We start from the raw sequence: 21,207 nt of genomic DNA on the forward strand, positions 1-21,207 counted from the left end.
ATGGGGCGGGCAGGGGCCACTGGTGGGGACAAACACAGAAAATAAAGTACGAAGTAGCATATGCTGGATGGTGGTAAATGCTGTGGAGAAAAATAAAGCAGAGAGGGGTGAACAGTTCAGGAAAGGGTTGCCATTGTAAGTAGGGCAGCCCTCCCTGAGGAGGTGACAGAGACCTAAGCAGACACCTAAAGGAAGGAGGGACCAGGGGGCCAAGCACCTGGGTGGGAGGAGGAAGGGGTCCATGGGTGTCAGGGAAGCCAGAGTGGCCAGATCAAGTGAGGGATGGGTGAAGACAGGAGCAAAGGGCCAGCTCATTACAGCCATGTTGGAAACTGGCTCTTGTGCTGAGATGGGAAGTACTAATTCACAGAAGTTTGGCACTGAAGCTCCTTTGAAAATAGAAGCCTAATTGTAATGATAGCTACCATTTACTGAGCATTTACTGTGTGCCAAGCCCTGTTCTAAGGCGCTTTACGTGTGTTAACTCATAGAAGCTTGGCAACTAAGAACCTTCAAGAATAGAACCTGAATTACCATAATGGCCATCATTAAGTCAGCGCTCACAGAGGACCAGGCCCTGGGCTAAGCGCTTTATATGGACAATCACATCGGATCCTTATGAGGTAGGGACTGTTATTTATTTACTTATTCATTCAACCCTGGTTTATTGAGCACCTGTGAGATGGAGGCACTATTCTGGGGGTGGGGAAATGAGCAGTGAAAGGGATGAACAAAACTCCCTGCCTTTGTGGAGTTATAGTGGGAGAGACAGGTACGTAGATATTTAAGTAAAATGTATAAAATGTATACATGTTCAAAGGGAGTAAGTGCTGGGGAGGAAAGGGAAGGGGGCAGGGAGGCTTGTGTGTGTGAAGCAGTTTCAAATAGACTAGTCAGGAGGCTTTCCCGAGAGGGGGACTTCAGAGCAGAGACCTGGAGGGCCAGAAGGCCTGAGGCTCTGGGCCGTCTCTGGGAAGAGTAAGTCACTAGTGTGTTCTGCACAAGCACGCCAGCCACGAGGCTACTGGTGAGGACGCAGGGGGCAGACTGGTGGGAGGGCCAGGTCAGGGGGGCGGAAGGCTGGGCTGTGTACACCTTCGTACCGACTTGGGCTTTCTCTCTGAGTCAGTCTGGGTCATCAGGCGTTAGAGGCGTAGGGGCTATTATCATGACCACTTTACAGGTGCTATGACTGGCACACAGAGAAGCTGAGTTAACCATTAGAGTGCACACAGCTAGTAAGAAGCTCAGGTTTGATTCCATACAACTGAATGCAGGGCACACACTCTTAGCCACTAAACCGCACACCAGAAATTGGCACACAGCCGCCGTCTAACTTGTAAGTTGGGCTCCACAGAGTTATTCAGGTTTTTAATCATATTGGTTACCAACATTTCGAAATGGGCAGATTTCTTGTAAAAATGGAGGTTTCTGGCTTCTCTTGAAAGCTTATGAGACTGAACCCACAATCCCATGGGGCAGTAATGTGCTGGAGCTGAATGGGGGTCACCTTCTGTTAATGGTGCATTCCTAGTCCCCATCTGGCATCTAGACCCCTCATACCTTGCTGATTTATGGTACCTGCTTGGCCCCAAAGAGCATGTGCATTTTGACACTTGTTACGGGATCTTAGACCAAAACATCTTTTAAAATCCATATTTTTCATCCTAGAAGCTCAGAACCTGACATTTAAACATTCTTTGAACTGAGACTTTCATAACCACTATAGCTTAGCATCACTGAATCTCAGAATCATCAGAGCAGAAATTCACAGCTATTAACACAGATGGACTTCATTTCCTGGGCAGCACACCTAAGCCCTCTTTTGCCCTGAGACAGGGCTTTGTAGGCACGGATGTAGAGAATTATCCATTGTCAGCGAGAATTCCTAAGGATCACAAGAGACCTGGTCTGCTGCCTGCGGAGTCATTCAGATCCTCAGTACCCAGGCAGGATAAGAAAACTAAGCTAGGAATTCAACAGAGAGGATTTAATGTGGCATCAGTTACACAGGTGTTAGAAGGCTAAACTCGCAGGTATGGAAAAGTGAGGTAACTGAGAAATGAGTGTCATCAAGAAGCCCCTACCTCTAGGACTGGGATACAGAAAGAGAAGTGAGATCCCCAGAGCCCAATAGGAGCTTGGCGGGCAGGCCACATGTGGCTGGTGCAGGGACCAGTGACAGGGTGCCCCACGCTGGTTTAAGCAACCTCTGGAGGGGCACAGTGCCTTGTGCTGAGAGTCTAGAAAGGTAGTGGAGCCAGAGCTGCTGCTGGAGGGCTTCCAGCAGGAGCCCGCAGCAAAGGGAGACCCTTCCCTTCTCTTCCTACCTTCTTTCTGCCCAGAGCTGTTACGGGAAGAGCTTACAGCCAGCTGTCCAAGGAGTCTGGGAAATGTAGTTGCAGAAAGCCCGGCATCACAGAGCAGTGTGGAAGGGCGGGCTGGAGGCAGGAAACACCAGGTCAACAACAGGCACAGGCAGCAAGGAGTGGTAAGCGCAGTCCTGGGTGCTGAGGATGAGGCCGTATGGGAGACAACACTTGCCCCCAGGACCTTGGGTTCCAGCATAAGGATATGGATAGTGACATAAAAGTGTGACGATTCCAGATGCTGAAGAGTGCTAGGAAAAAATAACTCGGGGTGAGGGTTGGAGGTGCTACTTTAGTCAAGCAGGGCGAGGAAGACCTCTCTGAAGAGGTAGCATGTGTTGAGAGCTGAATAATGGGGAGGCTGCCTTGCAAAGTTCTGGGTAAGAGCACTCCAGGCAGAGGGAATAGCAAGTGCAAAGGCCCTCTGAGGCAGAAGCCAGCTAGCATGTGTGGCTGGGATGTAGTGAAGAAAGCAAGGGCATGGAGGGAGTTGAGATTGCTTAGTGGGCTGGGGTTCAGTCACTGTTGGGTTTTGGGGGCCTGAGTAAGGTTTTTGGATGTTATTTATGGGATGCCGTCAGAGGGTTTTTAATGAGGAGTGATGTAAGCTGATTTACATACAGTCTCTGTAGTAGAGACTAGAGGGGGGCAGTGATAGCAGTTAGGACTACAGGACTGGGTGAGAAGTCAGGCTCAGTAGTTTAGAAGCGGAGCGTGGCAGTTTCCTAATCTGATGGAGGCTATGGTGGAGGTGAGGGGCTGCAGGAGTCACACTGATCCATTTTAAGTTTGAGATTCCCATTCGTCATCCAAGTAGCTATATAGCTCATGGGGGGAAGTGTGGAGTTCGGGCTGAAGATAAAGATTTGGAAGTCACCGGTACCTATTTAAAGCCTTGGGAATCTGTGACATCTGGAGTGTAGAGAGAACAGGAAGCCAAGGGTGTACTTGGGCAGGCTGCTATCTTGGGAGAGCATGTGGGATTAGATCCTTAGTTTGGGATGGGGGAGCTGCTGTGGAGGTGGTGTGAAACATGTTGGTTGGAAAATTCTGTGCCTTGACCAGGTGCCTGAGGAAATACTAGGCTGCGGTGAAGTTGATACTTTGGAAAAAAGTGATGGCCAACTGGCTCCACCCCAGTTCCCCATAAGTCACCCAGCACCGAGATCCAGGCTAGCTAGCCCTGCCCCAGTTCATACACTCATGCATACACACACCTGCTAGAGGTAGTCTGGAGGTGGTATTTCCCAGGGCAGGCATCCCTGCTTCCAGGCTCAGAGTAGGTTGTATGTCAGTTACACGAGGAGTCAGCAAGCTTTTACTGCAAAGGGCCAGATGGTAACAATTTTTAGGCTTGGTGGGCCATATGGTCTCTGGTGCAACTACTCAGATCTGTTCTATGCCATTTATGTTGCTCTTATGGTCCAAGATGGCTGGATACCATGTCCATGTTCTTTCTGAGGTTTGAGGACTCTACCCAGGAATTGAGCAAGAACCCGGTCACATGGCCACACTGAGCCGCAAGAAGCTCTGGGAAGTACAGTCTTTGTAGCCACATATGCCTGACTACAAATTGGGAGACAGCTATCAGTCTCTACTACAGCTCATCGATTGGCTTTAAAAACATCCCTTGATTCAAACACAGTCTATGATTATTGTATTCATGGCATCAACCATTGTTATCTAGGGGCTGGGCAGGTAATGCAAGAAAGTAAAGCTGGGCTTTTCAAGAGCTGAAAATAGGATCTCAATGGGAAATCTCCCAGTGTTGGCCAAATACAAAAGGAAACAGAAGGTATCTCAGTGTGATTCCAAAGCAGTTTCCCTATAGGGCTGGGCTAACTCTGCCCTGAACTCCCCCCTCCCTGTGTCCTTCCTAAGTTCAGGAATTCTCTTTGAAAAGCCAGAACTCCTTGTTTAGACATTTTAATATAAACCTTCTCTGTTTACAGATACTATTTCTGTTACCATGCTATCTCACCTACACATATAAAAAATACTCCATGACCAGAATGGAACATAAAATTATGCAAACAGGCAATAAATTATCTGTGGGTGGGGGAGCTGAGGCCATCCAACAGCCATGGCCTCTTCTTAAGTGGGAAAGGCTGGCAGGGTGTGGGAGGAGACGAGGACTGAAATTGCAAACCCCACATGACTCAGAGTACAGCTCCCAACTTTGCTGCCCCTTCTGCAAAGACCCAAGTTGCTCCATGTCTGGGACCCACCCAGTGGCATTACAAGCCGGCAGTACTACCTTTCCTGCCCCCATTCAGGCACAAATCCAGGGAAATGTGCTTCTACAGTCCGTGGCATCCTTCTGGGGAGAATTAAAGGTGATTACACAGTCTGCAATTGTGATTTCAAACTATTTAATGGAAATGGCGGGGATACAAATAACAGTTTTTCCTCTTTTCTTGCTCTTTTTTTTTTAAACAAAAAGATCTCACTATTGTCTGATATCACTGTTTCTCTGAGGGCCTCTGTGTCCTCCAAAGACTGAAGCTTTAAATGAGCATCTTCTAGGTCCTGTATCTCAGGAGCCCTTTGCCTTTCCAGGGATGGAAGCAAATCCTGCCAAGGCCCCATCCTGTTGCAGAGGTGGATCTCACTAGCTACAGAGCTCCCATTGCCATGGGGAGGGCTAAAGCTGAACTCAGAGCTCCCCCCGTGCATGCCTGATGTAATGTTGATGCAGCCCAGCTTCCTGGGCAAAGTCCTGACCACACTCAGTGCAGGCGAAGGGGCCAGGAGGGGTTTGGGCCTCATGTGCCTGGCGGTGCCGCCTCAGAGAAGCAGCCTGCCCAAAGGTCTTGCCACAGTCAGGACAGGGGAAGGTGGTGGTCTGGGCAGTGGTGGGTGCAACTGGTGGGGAAGGTCTGGCGGCTGGACCATGGCTGCGCTGGTGGGCAATCAGGGCCTTGGAGGAGGGGAAGGAGCGAGCGCAGGTGAAGCAGATGAAGAGGGCCCCTTGTAGCTTCTGGGCCACGAAGTCCGCTGGGTGCTCCCGCTTCATGTGACGCTCCTGGAACTTGGAATCGGCGAAGGTGATGAGGCAGCGGGTGCACTGTGGGGACCCCAGGTGGCCTGAGGGATGTGGGGAGAGGTCGGGGGAAGCCAGCAGCGGTCTCCAGGACCTCTCCCAAGCCCCAGAGTCATGCCAACAATTAACACTGAGTGCTTACTATCTGCCAGGCTCTATGCCGGGGCAGACTGAGGCTCAGAAAGGTTAGGTACCTGCCCCCAGTCACGAGGCTAGGAAATGAAATGGACTGGAACCCAGGGAGTCTGCCCTTCCCACAGAGGTAGGGGATTAGAACACAGTCTCTGGAGCCAGGCTGCCCAGAATTGAATCCCAACTCTACTACTTCCTAGGCAAGTAATAACAGTTTCCTTTCTGATAACCATATTAGTATTTACCTTATCATAAGTTTGTTGGAAGGAATAAGTGAATTAATTTATTAAAGTGCTTAGAACAGTGCTACCGAGTGGTTTGTAGTTACTACTGGTGAGAAAGGGAAAAGCACCCCAGTGGCCGGGAGCTGGCTGGCGCTCAAAGCTAGGCCTTGGTTCTTCTGTTGAACAAAAGCAGTTTCCATGGAACATCATCAGGCAAGGCCACTCTGACTGAGGTGAATTAAGACAAGACAACATCTGAACACAGACAACGTGAATGTCCAAGCCACAAAAATAAACACCCTGCTATCCTGGCTAATACAGGCATCTGCTGCTTTACCAATCACAGCTTGTGCCTGGCTGTTTCTTCCCACCTTCTAAATAAGATGTATTAAGATAGCCAGCTTTGTACGGTTGCCCCTGCTTCCTGCCAGTATCCAGTCCAGAGCAAAATACCTCTTCCTTGAACCCTTTCCCAAATCACCTACTCTAAGCCCTTGCTGTGTAACTGAGATGCCCTCTAGTGCTCCCATTGTGTGTGTGCACTGCAGTGCTGTGGGCAGCAAACCCGACTTTCTCAACTACAGTGTGTTCCTGGTGGTCTTGGGCTGGAGAGCACTGGCATTGAGGTTCTCACTATTATAAATGCTTAAACTCTCTCGCCTTAGTTCCCTCATCTGGAAGTGGTAATAACCAATCTCATAGGGTCTCTTAGGAGGACTGAATGAGATAATGATGTTAAACTCTTAGAATGCACCTAGCATATAATAAGCATGCAGTGGAAACTGTTGCTGTTACTGTCTGTCAAACTGGCTACCTTAACATCAAGCTTTCCCTCTTTCTGCTTATAATCTCCACAACAGCCCTGTCAGACAACCCTTTTTGACAGAGAGGCCCAAGTCTTACTCAGAGGCTAGGGCACAGTTGGGAGTGGAACCTTGGCGCTCCTTTGCCCTTTCCCAGTCTCTGACCTCTCCCAGCCACATCTCCCACCCCAAGCCTCTCTGGATGCCACTGTCCCTCTGAACTGCGTCTCATACATGCTTATGTGGACAAAGCAGGGTGGGCATATTTGAGGGTAATATGGTTAAGGGTAGGGAGTGGAGTTGCTGGTATGACAGGGGCCATTATAGCCCCTTCTGAACAGGCAAGTCCCTGCAATTCCCTGGCCACCAAAGTGCTATAGAAATCCTTTCACAATCAGCTTCTGCGCCTAACTCACTTCTGGCCAGCAGTACTCACAGATGTCGCCTCCCGGACTTTGCAGACTCCTCTCCTTGGACGAATCCTGCTGCTCTATGGTCTCTTCAGGCTGTAGGTCGTCCATGATGACTGAGAAGACCCCCCTGTCAGGAGAGGAGCACATGATAGAGTAGTACATCAAGTAAAGTCCCTCATCTGTCGCCCCATCTTAGAGGGCTGGCTAGTCCTGTGACCTTTGACAAGGTCTTGCCAGACTTTGACTGCCACGGTACACCATCTCCGTGAACTCTAACATGATAGAGCTCTCCCTAGAGAAGTTTCAGACCTTCCGCAAGATTCGACTTTAAGGGGGTTTGTAACTCCCCTTAAAGCCATCTCACTGTGTGACACCTATGACTTACGATTTCGTACTTCAAACTAATTCCTTGAACTCAGCACGAGACCCTTGATATTTGGCACCAGCCTCACCCCAGTCTCTCCCACGTGTCTTGAGGCAGGTAGACGTACCCACACATTAGCCCGCCTTCCGGGAGACATCCTTCTCTGACATCCTGTAACTTGTTCCACCTAGAGTCCCCGCCCCCCACGCGCGCTTTCAGCCGCTGTGTTTCGCTGCCCAAGCACTGCCCTAGTCTCCTCCCGAGGTCGGGAGCCCAAGCCTCTCCTTTCTCCAGACAGCCCCGGACTGTCGTTCGTTGCGCCTGTCAGTCACTCGTCACAGCGCCGCCACCCGGAAGGAAGCGGAGTAGAGCCCACCAAGCCCTAAGGTCACGGTAGTTTCCACGCTCTTTCGCCTGATAAACCTCTCAAAGCCGGGTATTGGATTGCCATCCGGCAGTGATACAGTCGCTCAAACCGGGTCCTCAAAAATAACGGAGGGGTCCTTCATTGCGCTGGGTGCGGTATGATGACGTCGAAAGCCACCCGTGCCTTACAGATTTATTTTTTGCGCAAGCGTGTTAGGCCCTCATGGCGCGCAGGCGCTTTGGCTCCCTCATTGTTTTAAAAGTCTTGGTGCAGTCTCAGCTCGGGAACCGGCGCATGTAGGCTTTTGCGCAGGCGCTGCGAAGGGCTGTGCTTCCCCCCTACCCCGCAAATCACGCTTCCAAGACACCCCACCCTCTAAAAGGGGTGACGTCAGGTTAGAGCCCCCGGAACGTGTCTGGTGTCCCAGCCTCTTTGAGCTCGGTCCGCGGGGCCCCAGGGGAGGGGTTTCTCAGCGGCTGACTGGCCACCACCAACTGCGATCTCCGGTGCGCTGGCTGTTTGCTCGGTTGGTGATTTGGGAGGGAGGAGTGGAAAATAAAAACATGTACCTTTGAGGGTGGAGGGGCTGGAGGCCAGATTTCTGAGTTTCTGAAGCAGATAGGGAAACGCATCCAGAAGGAGGGCGGGCAGGACTCTGGGTCCCCGGAGAATAAGGGCCTGAGCGCTGGATTTCTAGGTCTCTTGGGAGTGATACCCGAGAATGGAAGAAGGGGACAGGGTGAAGGACGGAAGTCTGAGACCAGAGTGGAATGACTTGCAAAGAAAAAGGCTTGAGTGCTTCCTGACTCGCGTCTTCCCCACCCCTTGCTTTCCAGCTATGCCTCCGCCGCGGGGTGATGTGACCGCCCTGTTCCTGGGTCCTCCAGGCTCGGGGAAATCTGCGCTGATTGCAGCGCTGTGTGACAAGGATTTGGAGACTGTAGAGATACCCGAGAGACGGACGGATTCCGGGATCCCCAGTCTACGAGCTGCGGGCCCAGGCCTCTTCTTGGGCGAGCTGAGCTGCCCGCCCGCAGAGCCGGGGCCCTGGGCGGCGGAGGCCAACCTGCTGGTAGTGGTGCTGCCGGGACCCGAGGGAAACGCGGAGCCCTTGGCCCCAGCGCTGGGAGAGGCAGCGCGGGCAGCTCTGGCCCGAGGGACCCCGCTGCTGGCTGTGCGGAATCTACGTCCTGGGGATTCACAGAATGAAGAGCAGGCCCGAGATCAGACAGAGGCCCTGCTGAACAGCGCGGGATTGGGGGCCACATCTCTCTTCGTGCTGCAGGCTGACTGCAGTAACAGCGACAGTTGCGAGGAGCTGGAGCGCCTGCGGGTGGCGTTGCGGAGCCAGGCGGAGTCGCTGCAGAGGTGAGCGCGGAGTTTCAGGGTGATTTGGCAGTCTGGTGCTTTAGTTTTAGACCTCACACCCCTAAGATGCTCTTTGAGGTTCTAGGGAATATCATCCCCTGGGAGTCTGGGGCTAGTCTTAATGGGATAGCTGCTGGAGGCCCTCGTTCCTCATCCATGTGCTGCCCCTCCGCGCAGTTTTTTGAGGTCAGCGAGCATCCTGTGCTTGACCCTTTTCTGTTATCTAGGCTGCGACCCAGCCAAGGGCCAGCTAGCGGTCCTGACCTGTTATCCAGGTCCCGCTTCCTTGTAGGTTACAAGCCCAGCTCCCTAGCTAGAATTCTATGAGAGGCCAAGACTTGTTGCCTTAGATACTGCCCCCAGACAAAAGTTTGAAGGAGGGCTCACTCTCTACCATAAGCTTGTGATCCCCACAGATATTTTTCCCAGTCGTCACTGTCCAGTTCTGTCCCCCTATCCCAGCTCTCCAGCGCTTTGCCCTTCTGCCCTTGACCCCGTCTCTCCCTTTCTCCGCAGGCTTTTGCCACCGGCTCAGGATGGCTTCGAGGTACTGGGTGCAGCAGAGCTTGAGGCTGTACGGGAGGCCTTCGAGACTGGTGGCCTGGAAGCCGCGCTGTCGTGGGTTCGCGCTGGCCTGGAGCGACTGGGCAGCGCGAGGCTGGACCTGGCCGTAGCGGGCACAGCTGACGTGGGCCTTGTGATGGACACGCTACTCGGGTTGGACGCAGGTGCTGAGCCTGCTTCAGCCCCCGCGGGGCCCACGCCCTATCCCGCCCCAGAGCGTCCCAATGTGGTGCTCTGGGCTGTACCTCTGGGCTGCGTGGGTACTGCTGCTACCTCCCACCCTACCCACTACGACGCCCTCATCCTCGTCACCCCTGGGGCCCCCACTGAGAAGGACTGGGCCCAGGTCCGACCCTTAGTACAACCAGATGCGCCGCTGGTCTGCGTGCGAACAGACGGCGAGGGCAAGGATCCAGAGCCTCTGGAAGAGGAGGAAAAGGCGGAGAAGCCTAGCGGCGAGTGCTTAAAGAACGCAGGCGGAGGGGGGCTGGAGAATGCGCGCAGGGAGGGAAGCGAGAAATGTGGCCCTGGAGCACAGAAAGCAGGCAGCGGGAGTTTGCGGCAGGTTGGCGTTGGCGTGAAGAAACCGGGCAGCGGGGACTCCGAGAGTGCGGTAGCGCTGAGCCCGGAGGATGAGTCGTGGGAGGTGCTGGAGGAGGCGCCGCCTCCAGTGTTCCCGCTGCGGCCGGGCGGACTCCCCGGGCTCTGCGAGTGGCTGCGGCGAGCGCTCCCCGCGGCCCAGGCTGGTGCGCTGCTGCTGGCGTTGCCTCCCTCGTCGCCCTACGCGGCCCGAACCAAGGCTGCGGCGCTGCGGGCCGGGGCGTGGCGGCCGGCTCTGCTGGCTAGCCTGGCTGCGGCGGCAGCCCCCGTACCGGGGCTGGGCTGGGCATGCGACGTGGCGCTTCTGCGGGGGCAGCTGGCGGAGTGGCGGCGGGCGCTGGGGCTCGAACCCGCGGCGCTGGCTCGACGCGAGCGCGCGCTGGGCCTGGCTCCTGGGGAGCTGTCGGGGCGGACGCGCTTCCCCGGCCCGGTGACGCGCGCCGAAGTGGAGGCCAGGCTGGGCTCGTGGGCGGGCGAGGGCACGGCCGGCGGTGCGGCGCTGGGCGCGCTCTCCTTCCTGTGGCCGGCGGGCGGCGCGGCGGCCACCGGCGGCTTGGGCTACCGCGCGGCGCACGGCGTCCTTCTGCAGGCGCTGGAGGAGATGTGTGCCGACGCTGAGGCGGTGCTGGCGCCCCACCTGCCCGCGCAGTGAAGGGGGTGGGAGGAGGGGACGGGGCTTCCGGGGTGCCCAGCGTCCCGGCTGCTTGGCTCTGCCAGGGGCTAAGGACTCCAAGTCCCGGTTGGTAGGGGGTGGGAGGGGTGGGGGGCCCAGACTGAGGCCTGGGACGTCTGGGCCTCTGAGGTAACAGCGGGGGCCCGAAGGGGATGAGAGCTCTGACTACTGTTGGGATGTGTGACTTCCTGAAGGGGAATCGAGTCTGGGGGACAGGACTCCTGACTTCTCTGGGGACCACAGGGCATGATTCCCAGATTTGTGTCTGAGAGTTGAGGGACTAGACCCCTAGAAGGGGGCATGTATTGGTCTCCAAGGGAGTGGAAACTGGGTCTATTTACGTCTGCCTCTCCAGCGGTAGAGGGAGTGATAACCCTGATTTCCTGATGAGGGGGTTTCCATCACATGGTGGGTGGGTGGGGGTCCAATATGGAGGAGGTGGTTTGAGCATCCCCAGGGAGCTGGACTCCTTGGGCTTCTGAACCACCAAGGGGTATGGGGTCTAGGTTACCTGGGGGGTTAGGCCTGCACACAGCCTCCCAGTACCTTGAGAGGCAGTAAGCTTTGAATCTTCATGCAGGGGAGAGGGGTCTCTGAGGTCTCACAGTGGTGGCTCGCAAGAAGCAGTGCACATTGGTTCCTAATTCCTGGGTGGTGGGTACTATCCATCTAGAGGGGAAACAGGCTATGTAAAAAAGCTGGAGACCCTTTGTCCCCTTGAGTAGAGGGGTGTCTAATATTTGCTCCTCCAGTGGCCTGGTGACCCAAACTCTTCCAGCTCTTGTGGGGAGGATGGTCCCACAAAAACGAGGGAAGGAGGTCAGAGATCTAGGCTTGGTGGCTCTGGGATGGCCAGAGACCAGGCAGGAGGCCTTCTGGGTGTGGGAGGGCAGGAACCCATACCTCAGAGGTATCTCCCACAAGTCCCTAACAGATTTGGATCCTGGCAATAGCCTCTCCCTATGTGAGTTTGGGAAGGGATATTACTTCCCTTTTATAGGTTCTGAGTAATTCAGGGGAACTTTGAGGAGTCTGTTCCTCTGTTCTTTTCTCCTTTAGGGGTTTCTGTCTTCTTTTGGTCATGTTTCTTTCTGTCATTAAACCTTAACCCTTTCTGGCCTTGGTATTTTGTGCACCTGCCTTTTGTTGAAAAGCAGCTGTACCAATTCAGACGTTTCTGTGTTGGCTTCCTCAGGTATCCCCAAGAGGCTCTGCCTTCTGATGTGCACAGAGTGTGTGCAGTGAGCAAGAGACCCACAGAACAGGTAGGTAGTGGTCCAGACCGTGGGAATGTGCCACTCGTGAGGCAAAGGCAGAAACCACAGTGCCTGGAATGTTCTAGAGTGCCAACTACATGTAGAGAAGACATCACAGGTCACAGAATTCTTCTGTCAAATACAGGAAGGGGGAACCTGAGAAACCATCCAGTAGAATCTCTTTTGTGACAGATAAGGGAAAGCAAAGCCCAGAGAGGGCAGGCTCTACGCCTAACAGCACACAGCAAGGCCCTGTGTGGTCTGGCCCCTGCCTATTCTCATTCCCTGCCCTGCCGCATCCCTAACCAGCCTGATAGATCTACCTTTTGGTGCTTGGGTTCTGCATCAGGACCTTTGCACTTGCTGTTCTGCCTAGCATGCTCGGCCCCCAGATCTAACCATGCCTCTTTCTTTCAATGAGGTCTCAGCTCAAATGTCCTCTCAGAGAGGCCTTCTGTGACCACTCTAACTGAAGTAGCTCACATGCCTCTATTATTTATCTCAGTTGGTTGATTTTCCTTGTAGAATTATTACTATAGAAATATTACCTTATTTATTTATTTATTTACCTGTTTATTGGCTATCATCTCCTTGCCTGTCCATTCTCTGCTGTATCCCAGGCACCGAGGAGATTGCTTGATATCTAGCAGGCACTGAGTAAGTATTTTAATTCAATCAGTGGCAGACCTAAGGCTGGAATTTAGATTGTCGGCCTTTACAGGGCAGGGAAAAGGAGTGAGATAGAGTGAAAACAAGCATCTAAGGTCAAGTCCCTTAGGTCCCTAAAGGTCAAGGGACCTGGGAATCAAGTGTAGTTTTACTGCTGTCACTCCAGGTGACTTGGACCAGTGCCTTATTTTCCATCTGTGAAATAAAAGGGCTGAATAAAACCCATAAATACTTCTGAGAGCCTGTTGCCTTTGACAGCTGGAGATAAGAGTGACTGATTTGAGGAGCAGACCCTTGAGCATCTCCAGCTTGAATGCCCACCACAGCTACAATCTGTCCCATCAAAACTGAGATGGCCAAAGTCGGGGGGAAATATTTGACTGTCTACAGAATGGCTCCATGAATAGTCTGAAAGCTCTTTCAACCCTAGGGAAATATTATTCATCCGTATCTTTAATACCGAGTACAACACTGTCTACCCCTCTCCTCAGACCAGTATTCACACCTCTTGGTCAAGCAGGCCAGCCATGTGAGAGAGCAGGGGAGGTGCAGAGCTGCGCTAATAGCAGTAGAATATGAGCCACGTATGTAATTGTAAATTTTCTAGTGCCACATTTTTAAAAAAACAGGTGGAACTAATTTCAATGTTTTACTTAACCCAGTATATCCAAAGTATGATTATTTCAACAGGTAATCAATATAGAAAAGTTTTAGTGAGATATTTTACATTCTTTTAAGCTAAGTCCTTGAAGTCTGGTGTGTATTTTACATCTAACAGCACATCTGGTTCAGATGATAACACTTGCATCAGAAATACTTGACCTTGATTTGGCTTTCAGGAAATTGGTAATTGGAGAAGTAGATTTATATACCCAAGTTGTCCCAAATATAGTGAACAGTTTTCCAATAACTGAGATACATATCAGTTTTTAAATTAATTAAAAGTAAAAAATAAAATTCCACCTTCCATCTTGTGCTCAGTAGCCAGGGGTGGTGAGAGGCTCCAGCACTGAACAGCACCAACCTAGAGCACTACCATCACCGCAGGGCCTTCTCCTAGCATAGCTCTGGGTCAGACTGCCCTTCGGACTTCGGGGGTGACCTTGGGCAAGTCACTCAGCAAATGGCATCTGCCTCACAGGGCTATTGTGAGAATTCGGTGTGTGCGTGTGTGTACACACGTTCTCCCTCACGCGTGCCAATGTACTGCGGCCCTGAGAAGCCCAGCACACTGGGAGCCCCGCCATTCGTCGCCTTGCTCTTGCCGTTTGCCCTCAGCCCCAGGCAGCACCCAGACAACTCCAGTCTGGGTACCTTCTGTCTCACCCCCATGCCTTCATGCCATTTTGACGCCATCTCAGATTTGGGCCTGGGTCGTATCTCTGCTTCCCTGTTCCAGATTCCCTCTGCCCTCACACCAATGAGAATTACAACAGAGATCATATCTGAGAAAGCAAGACCCAGTTTTGTTTGCACGTGTCTCTGTATGTTTGGAAGTGCTGATCGTGTGTACATGGTTATGCACGGTCACGCTTGGGTGTTGTAAGTCTGGGGAAAGGAAATCCCAGGGCAAAATACCTCTAAAACTGAAATCAGTCAAAGGGAGAAATAAAGTTTAGAATCCGTTTATTGGTTACAAGCTGCAGTCGGGGGTCGTCTCTCTCTCCTGCTCCAGCAGAAGCAAAACCCCCCTCCCCTCCCCTCTCAGGTACAGATAAGCCCTCCCTGGCCCAGGTCATTACCCACTGATAGGGAGATGACCTCTCCACCCCTGAAAAATGATGCAAATGCACTAAAGCCATACTTCTCTCCACCCTTGAGCGCCTGTTGATATGCAGATATACTAGAGGTAGGTGAGATATTTTGGAAATATTACAATTTTACCCACAGGTGTCAAGACTACTTTTTGGGTGATTATTTTGTAAATCATGACTTTCGATAGGATTGAATTTTATCCTCTGTGGAGGCATGAGGTTCCTAGTGAGGCATCTGTCTCTGGGAACATCCAAGTAGAAAAAGACTATAACTCCCTTGTGGCTGCCATCAGGGTGTGTCTACGTGGCACCTGAAGGGGCTGAAAGACCCTTGAAGGCAAGAACTCAAGGAAATATATGATAAATCTAGGCATTGCCATCGCCAGAAGCCGAATAATCACAAAAAACATGAGTGGGTGAGACAGTCTCGCTGCCTGAGCTTGAGTTTCATACATTTCTGGAGAATGATAATGGCATTGGTGTCCCTCAAGGGTGTGGTCAGCCTGTGGTGGTTCTTGGAGTGAATAAAATGAGTAGAAATCACATTATGTGTCTGTTCTTTTGTAGTTTGAAGGGGAAAAAACATGCTTGGGATTTTGAAAAGCTAGAAGCCTGGACTCCTGGGTTGAGGGAGGAGGAGCAGTGGGGGGTGTATAGGAAAGAAACTTGGGCAGGAATCTAGAGACTTTATCTGTGTCAGTTTTGGGGGGCAGGGATGCAGGTGGGCCAGTGACTATTTAGACCTTGGGGTGTCCCGACCTGCAGGACTATCAACGGGGGTCGACGACCTGGAGGAGAGAATTGAAAAAAAAAAGAATGGGGCAAGGGACACAAAGAACGACCAGCAAGACAGGATGTCCGATCAAGCTGGCACAGTTTATTGTTTGCAGGCTCAATTTATACAGGTTAGCAAGTAAGGGGTGGGTCAGGAGATAATTGGACCTTAGGTGGCGCCGGCGGGGAGGTGTAGAGGGGTGATTGGGTCTTGGATTGGGAAGGTGCTCCTGCCTTAGGGCTTCCTCTCTCGCTGCCCTTGGGACCCCTGCCATCACTGCCAAGTCAAGCTCCAGCTAACTTGCTCGGTGATTAGAGACATATGGCCCAGTCAGTCTTGACACCTCAACCAACAGCCAGCCAACCCTCTGCAACAGCTGCCTAGCAGACAGGCAGCTGAGACCGGAAAAAGCTGAGACCAACTGCAGACCCAATTGCCCACCTGCAGAATCACAGGCCAAATAAAAGTTGAGGGTTCTAAGCAATTACATTTTGGTGTGGTTTGTTAAGTAGCAAAAGATAACTAACAGAGGCTCGTTCCCTCTCTGATGTGGTCCTTTCTTCCCCTCAACGTGACCCCATGATCAGAATCTTAAGCCCTGCCACTTTTTAGCTGTGTGACCTTCAATATGACATTCCTTCACTGAGCTTCCAATTCTCCTGAAAACGGGTGAGGGGAATAAAAGTGCTGACTACAGGACGTTGCTGTGAAGATAAAGTGAGAAACAGTCCCTGGCAGGTCACAGTACTGTTTATGAAACATGGGCATGTCATGGGACACGACTACTTCCTGGCGCCTATGGGGTTTGGTGGGGCCATGTGACTAGCTCCATATGATGAGCTGTGTCAAGCCACCTTTGGGTCACAGCATTTAATCACCCACATGAGACTTCCCTGGCCTCTTTTCTGGGCACAGGAATTGTCAATGTTCAAGTTTCAGTCCGTGCTCTGATTGTGACAAGCAGAACACCCTGTGGACAGTGCTAGACATGTAGGGTGAAGGAAGTGTCAACCTCTGTGAATGGGCACCTGATCATTTCAGCAAATACCAGTCCTCTCCCTCGCACTGGAGGGGGAGTACACTTTCCTGCTTCGTTGGTGTTGGCTTTGACTGCGTGATTTACTTTACTCAACGGAATGTTAGCACACCTGACCTCAGCAGGAGGGCCTTTAGTGCACCTGCTTTTTGTGTTTCTATCATCTGCCATGAGGAGAGCATTAGCCAGAGAGCCAGTGATCCTCAAAGATTGTGGAACCCCGTGGAGGAGAACTTGAATCCTCCTCCCAGACTGGAGCCAAGCCAGCCAATGCACGGCCAGAAGCAGAAACACTCCAGCCCCCAGCCAACCCTTAGAGAGAAGAACGCTGCTTGTTACCTCTGTTCGGGGCTGGTTTGTGACCCAGCACTACAGCAGCATTCGTTGACTAATATGACTTTGTTGTTTTAAACAACTGAGATTAGGAACTTCATTACTGTGGCCTGTTCTCATCTGCCCTGGTTGATGACAAGGTTTAGCACCTGCCAACTAATAGTCAATAAGTGGCAGCTATTAATGACGATTGCTATTTACTCAAATATATTGTCTCTAGAACCTAGCACAGCCTTAAAGGTGCTGGGCACAGCCCTAAGCACTTTCTTAGCTTGGTGGGTGGGTGGGTGGTTTTCCACTTAACTCTTAACAACCTAGTGAGGTTATAATGATTAATATCCATATTCTGCAGACATGAAAACGGAGGCAAGAAGAAGGAGATGGTTCATCAGGAGAGGTGATTATAGACTCTGGAGTCTGAGCCTCACTTGCAGTTTGACCCAAGGCAATAGTGACCACAATCTGTACCTGTTCATTCATTTGTAAAATGGGGACAGTAATTCAATTTCATGGTTGGGATCATGAAATGAGGTACAGCATGGAAAACAATTAGTATGTGGGCCCAGCAGGGAGTAATCCCTTAATAAAAGGCAGGGTATTCCCTTCCCTCTCTTCCTTGCAAAAAGGGGGTTCCCAAGGGTTGAAACCCCTGCTTTCTGCATCCCACCTACCCGAGATGTATCACATTATCAGGACTCAGGTCTGCTTTGTTAGCCTGTTTAATTTATAAGCACGTGGGGAGCTGCAGGCTGAGGCCACGTGGAAACCTCAAGCCACATATTCCTCGGTTCTTCACTCAGCCCTGTCAGGGGACTGGGGGGCTGGAAGACAGTCTGCTCGGCGGAGGAAGTAGAGATAGGAGGCTGAGGGCACCTGGGCCCCAGCCTGAGCGAGGCAGGCACTCTCTGTAGCACAGCCCCGAGTGGCAAATTTGGTGTTGATGATACCTGGCAGGGGGGTTTCAGAATGGAGTCATGGCCTTCCTCGTGCCCTAGAGGTCTTGTCCCCTCCCACCTCCTCACCCAGTTCCCTGGAGCCACCATCTCCCCTAGAACCTGGAAGTATGGGTTCTGGGGCCCCAGCCCCCTCCTCCAGAGATCCAGGTGCCCCCCCCTCACCAGCCTGCACATTGCCAGCGAAGTAGATGCAGCGGGTTTCCTGGCCAACACAGCGGGCGGCCTGGGTCCCCTGACATGTCTCCTGGAAGGGCACGATACAGGCAGGGCACTGCAGGCCATTCTCAGTACGATTGTTCTGGGGAGCTGGTAATGAGGGCGAAGCATAAGGTGCAAAGGATCTTTTAAACCTTTCCCCAACCGCACAACGTCAGATGCTAATGGATACTGCACTTTAGAGGTGAGAAAACAGGTTCCGGGCAAGCAGGATGCTTGCCCACCATTGCATCAGTGGCGTGCATCAGTGCAGGCCAGTGTACCCAGAGTGGGCTCTTGGGGTGGGCCGGAGGGGCCCCCGATGCGGGCTGAACTGGCACTTACGGGGCACAGAGTCATGGTTACAGCCATCACTCTGGCAGCAGCGTGTGTTGGACACCATGTAGTCCTTGGGCCCCATGGTGGTGGATACGAAACCCGAGTAGCAGTCACGGAATTTCATGCAGGCCTTGTGGGTGTTTACTGCGTGGTGGCCCTCTACAAATGAGGGACAGGAGGGAAGGACTCAGGAGGAGCTGGCCAACCTCACCCTGGCATTGACCCTGGCCTTAGGGTCTTTCCCAACCCTACACCACCCCTGCCTCACCACCACAGGACCGTCTAGGGTGGTCTCTCCCAGCCTCCCAAAGCCATGCCCCCTTACCAGCCTAGGGTACAGTCTGGAGTGGTTTATTAGGTAGCCTCCCACCCCCACTTCCATAGCCCAGTCAGCCTTTGGTGGTCTCTTGCAGTTCCCCATTGTCAAGCTCAGGTGCCCAGACTCGGTCCCTTCAACCCCACGGCACTGCCATCCTCTGAGTCCTGCTGGGAGCAATCTCTTTCAGGACGCCTATGGCTCCCCACATGCCTGTGTGAAATGGTCTCTTCCATTCTCCCCTCTCCCCACCTTGTGGTGGGCTCTTCCAACCCAATCCTAGGGTTCCCTTCTTCACCCTCCCAAAAGCTGTTTTTACCCAGCTTCCTCTACTCCACTCCCAGGATCCAGATCTCCCCACTAAATGCCTGGGGTGGTCTCGTCAAGCCTTTCAAATCCTTCCCCCAAGCTGCCAATGCTTGCTAGGTGGGCCAGGGAACGTGCAATCCTCTCTGCGGCCTTCCTTACACACCTTGTCCTGCCAGGATGGTTTCTTCCACACTCAAGGTTACCTTTCCTCTCCTGCTACACCTTCACTCCCGCAGCATGCCCAACATCTCTTCTGTGACTAAGGGTCTCTTTGAGCTTCGAATGAGCGCACCCCTCCCCAGGCCTGAGGCCACACCCACATACTTGTGCTTGACTCCCCCACGACGACCACGCATGTGTCCTTGCCGGCCTCACAGGTCTTCATTTTCCCGCTGCACGTGGGCCCGGAGCCCTTGCACACCTCACAGCTCAGTGGGCATCCTGCAGCAGAGAGTGCAGTGGTCAGGAGTGCTGTGGTCTGTGGACCACAACTTCGACTTCGGAGTCCAGAAGGGAAGGGGAGAAAAGGGGGCTGGACTTTTGGGTCCTGAGGGAGGAGGGACAGGTGTCTGCCTACTTGCTTGTGGGTGGAGCATTGACAGCTGTCTAGGGAACTGTCAAAGCCCTGACAGGGACGCAGTGGTGATGCCATCACAGCTGCTTCCAGGGGCGGGAAGTGACTCCACTAGGCAGCCTGTTTACCTAATTACAAGGCTGGAGACTTTGGACGCGAGGGTCCTCTGAGAAAGCCTGGAAACAGGAAGGGTCTTGCGAAGGTTTCTACAAAAAGGACTTTTGTGAAGCTTCAGGCCCAGTGGGTTTTGGGATGTGAGACCCTCCTCCTTGTAGGTACAGCATGAAGGTCTTGTAAACAGCAGACACTCAGACAAGGGCGTCTGGGACTGGGATTTCATCCCGGGTCAAGTAGGGAGAGCCAGGATGAGGAGGGCTGAGGCATGGACTCCTTGGTCCTGAGAGAGGAGGCAACTGGGGGCTCAGACACCTGGGTCCTGGGGAAGGTGGTGCTTGCCTGAACTCCTGCCTCTCAGGGAGGAGGGGGCTGGGCATCAGCACTCTGGAGAGTCCAGGGTGAAAGCAAATCTCTTCCCCTATTCCAGATTTTTTTTTTTTTAGATCTCCTTTTCCAGTTATGCTTTAGTCTGATTGCCTGAGGGACAGAGGATTCAGAGCCCAGCAAGTGCTCTTTTTTTCTCAGGGTTCCAATCACAGGAGCTTTTGAGCTTTTCCTCCCGTGGGCCCCAGGCTTTCTCTTCATTTAGCCTCTGCCTCTGCCATAACCTGAATTCCCAGGACACCTTCTTTCTCCCCCTTAAGGACCTTACTGAATGCTCTTTCAGAGTCCTTTTTCCTCGGAGTCCCAGGAGTCCAGGCCCTTAGTCACTTACCCAGACCCAGGAGGATGCAGAGCAGTGTGAGGGCCAGCAGGAAGGACCCGGGGCTCATGCAGGGCCTCATCGTGTGTGAGCCTGCCCTCCCGGGTCCCCAGCCCTTATAGGAAGCTGAGAAGGGGCGGGTCTGGATCCACCTTCACTCTAGGGTGAGAAATAGCTGAGGTAAGATGTCAGGGCAGTCGTCTGTTGCGGAGGCGGAACCAGAACGCAAAAAGGTACATGGGCATCCGTGCCCAGCACCCTGCTCTGCAGGGACCCCAGGAGTCTGGGCTTCCAGCCCCCTCTTCCATCAGGATCCAGGAGGTCACTTTCCTGTTTTCTTACATTCCCTCCCCCCCCTTTTTTTCTGGCCTGAAGCCCAAGGTCGGAGTCGGGTCATTAGATTCCCTGTAGGTGTAGAGTAGCTGCAATAACTGAGAGCCTCTTTCTCATCTCTCTCTTCCCAAGGAGGCGCTCAGCGTGGGTGGGGCCCTACCCCGGAGCGCCCAGCATGTTCAGGCTCGTTCTGCGGGGGTTCAGGCGCCCTGTCTCCCATGCCTTCTTCACGTGTTTGGCTCATAAACCCTGTTCTGTGTTCGGCTGTCTCCAGCTCCAACACCGCCTGGGGCTGCACCCCAGGATCTCACGGGAACCGAAGAGAGGGGTGCCTATGAGCAGGCAGGGGCAGGCGTGGTGGGAGACAGATGCCCACAGGTCACAGATTGGGAAACTGAGGTATGAATGGAAGCACTTAGGCTGGGCTTGTATACCTGGTTTGGGCGCATGCTTTGTATTTTATTTACGTCACTGACCCACGTTCTCTTGACCTCAGGCATAACTCTGAGAGCGATTAGAAAGTTTTTCGTGTATGTGCGGTTGGGGACGTGGGATAGAGGGGAAGAGTGCAGCTCCAGGAACCGACGGTGGGGATCCTATCGCGGTAAGCTCCGGGCTCCCT

The 21,207-nt window shown here is 52.9% G+C and overlaps 3 protein-coding genes across 11 annotated transcripts; 1 reads left to right on the forward strand and 2 right to left on the reverse strand.

Annotated features, from left to right (window-relative positions):
- Positions 1 to 489: 489 nt before the first annotated feature.
- On the forward strand, positions 490 to 15,142 carry IRGQ (immunity related GTPase Q). Of its 4 annotated transcripts, none has more exons than XM_037012428.2 (3): positions 490 to 623; positions 8,552 to 9,083; positions 9,600 to 15,142. In XM_037012428.2, exons 2-3 carry the CDS (start codon positions 8,554 to 8,556, stop codon positions 10,897 to 10,899), a joined length of 1,830 nt encoding a protein of 609 aa, XP_036868323.1. In that variant the 5' UTR covers positions 490 to 623; positions 8,552 to 8,553; the 3' UTR covers positions 10,900 to 15,142. The 4 variants fall into 4 exon arrangements, with proteins under 4 accessions (XP_036868323.1, XP_036868318.1, XP_017534615.2 ...); XM_037012423.2 differs by lacking the exon at positions 490 to 623 and adding an exon at positions 7,955 to 8,109; XM_017679126.3 differs by lacking the exon at positions 490 to 623 and adding an exon at positions 7,993 to 8,221.
- ZNF576 (zinc finger protein 576) lies at positions 4,723 to 8,528 on the reverse strand. Of its 6 annotated transcripts, none has more exons than XM_017679134.3 (3): positions 8,285 to 8,528; positions 7,008 to 7,111; positions 4,723 to 5,456 (listed from the first exon to the last, which is right to left on the reverse strand). In XM_017679134.3, exons 2-3 carry the CDS (start codon positions 7,090 to 7,092, stop codon positions 5,026 to 5,028), a joined length of 516 nt encoding a protein of 171 aa, XP_017534623.1. In that variant the 5' UTR covers positions 7,093 to 7,111; positions 8,285 to 8,528; the 3' UTR covers positions 4,723 to 5,025. The 6 variants fall into 6 exon arrangements, with proteins under 6 accessions (XP_017534623.1, XP_036868331.1, XP_036868329.1 ...); XM_037012436.2 differs by lacking the exon at positions 8,285 to 8,528 and adding an exon at positions 7,476 to 7,724 and having other exon boundaries at positions 4,723 to 5,400; positions 6,988 to 7,111; XM_037012434.2 differs by lacking the exon at positions 8,285 to 8,528 and adding an exon at positions 7,476 to 7,720 and having other exon boundaries at positions 4,723 to 5,436; positions 6,988 to 7,111.
- A 2,304-nt stretch (positions 15,143 to 17,446) lies between the features above and the next one.
- On the reverse strand, positions 17,447 to 20,416 carry PINLYP (phospholipase A2 inhibitor and LY6/PLAUR domain containing). Its single transcript, XM_017679127.3, has 5 exons — positions 20,265 to 20,416; positions 19,183 to 19,299; positions 18,240 to 18,392; positions 17,862 to 18,005; positions 17,447 to 17,690 (listed from the first exon to the last, which is right to left on the reverse strand). The coding sequence occupies exons 1-5, from the start codon at positions 20,332 to 20,334 to the stop codon at positions 17,536 to 17,538; spliced, it is 639 nt and encodes a 212-aa protein (XP_017534616.2). The 5' UTR covers positions 20,335 to 20,416; the 3' UTR covers positions 17,447 to 17,535.
- Between the last annotated feature and the right edge of the window lie 791 nt (positions 20,417 to 21,207).

Source organism: Manis javanica, chromosome 17 (assembly GCF_040802235.1).
Source record: "Manis javanica isolate MJ-LG chromosome 17, MJ_LKY, whole genome shotgun sequence".
NCBI lineage: Eukaryota > Metazoa > Chordata > Mammalia > Pholidota > Manidae > Manis > Manis javanica.

Coding starts and splice junctions, on each gene's coding strand:
- ZNF576 (XM_037012434.2), bottom strand. Junction 5,437..6,987: donor GTGAGTACTGCTGGCCAGAA/GTGAGTTAGGCG, acceptor GGGTCCCCACAG/TGCACCCGCTGCCTCATCAC.
- IRGQ (XM_037012428.2), top strand. CDS start 8,554: ATGCCTCCGCCGCGGGGTGATGTGACCGCCCTGTTCCTGGGTCCTCCA. Junction 9,084..9,599: donor CAGGCGGAGTCGCTGCAGAG/GTGAGCGCGGAG, acceptor CTTTCTCCGCAG/GCTTTTGCCACCGGCTCAGG.
- PINLYP (XM_017679127.3), bottom strand. CDS start 20,334: ATGAGGCCCTGCATGAGCCCCGGGTCCTTCCTGCTGGCCCTCACACTG. Junction 18,006..18,239: donor TAACCATGACTCTGTGCCCC/GTAAGTGCCAGT, acceptor CCTCATTACCAG/CTCCCCAGAACAATCGTACT. Junction 17,691..17,861: donor CGCTGGCAATGTGCAGGCTG/GTGAGGGGGGGG, acceptor CCCCCCTGCCAG/GTATCATCAACACCAAATTT.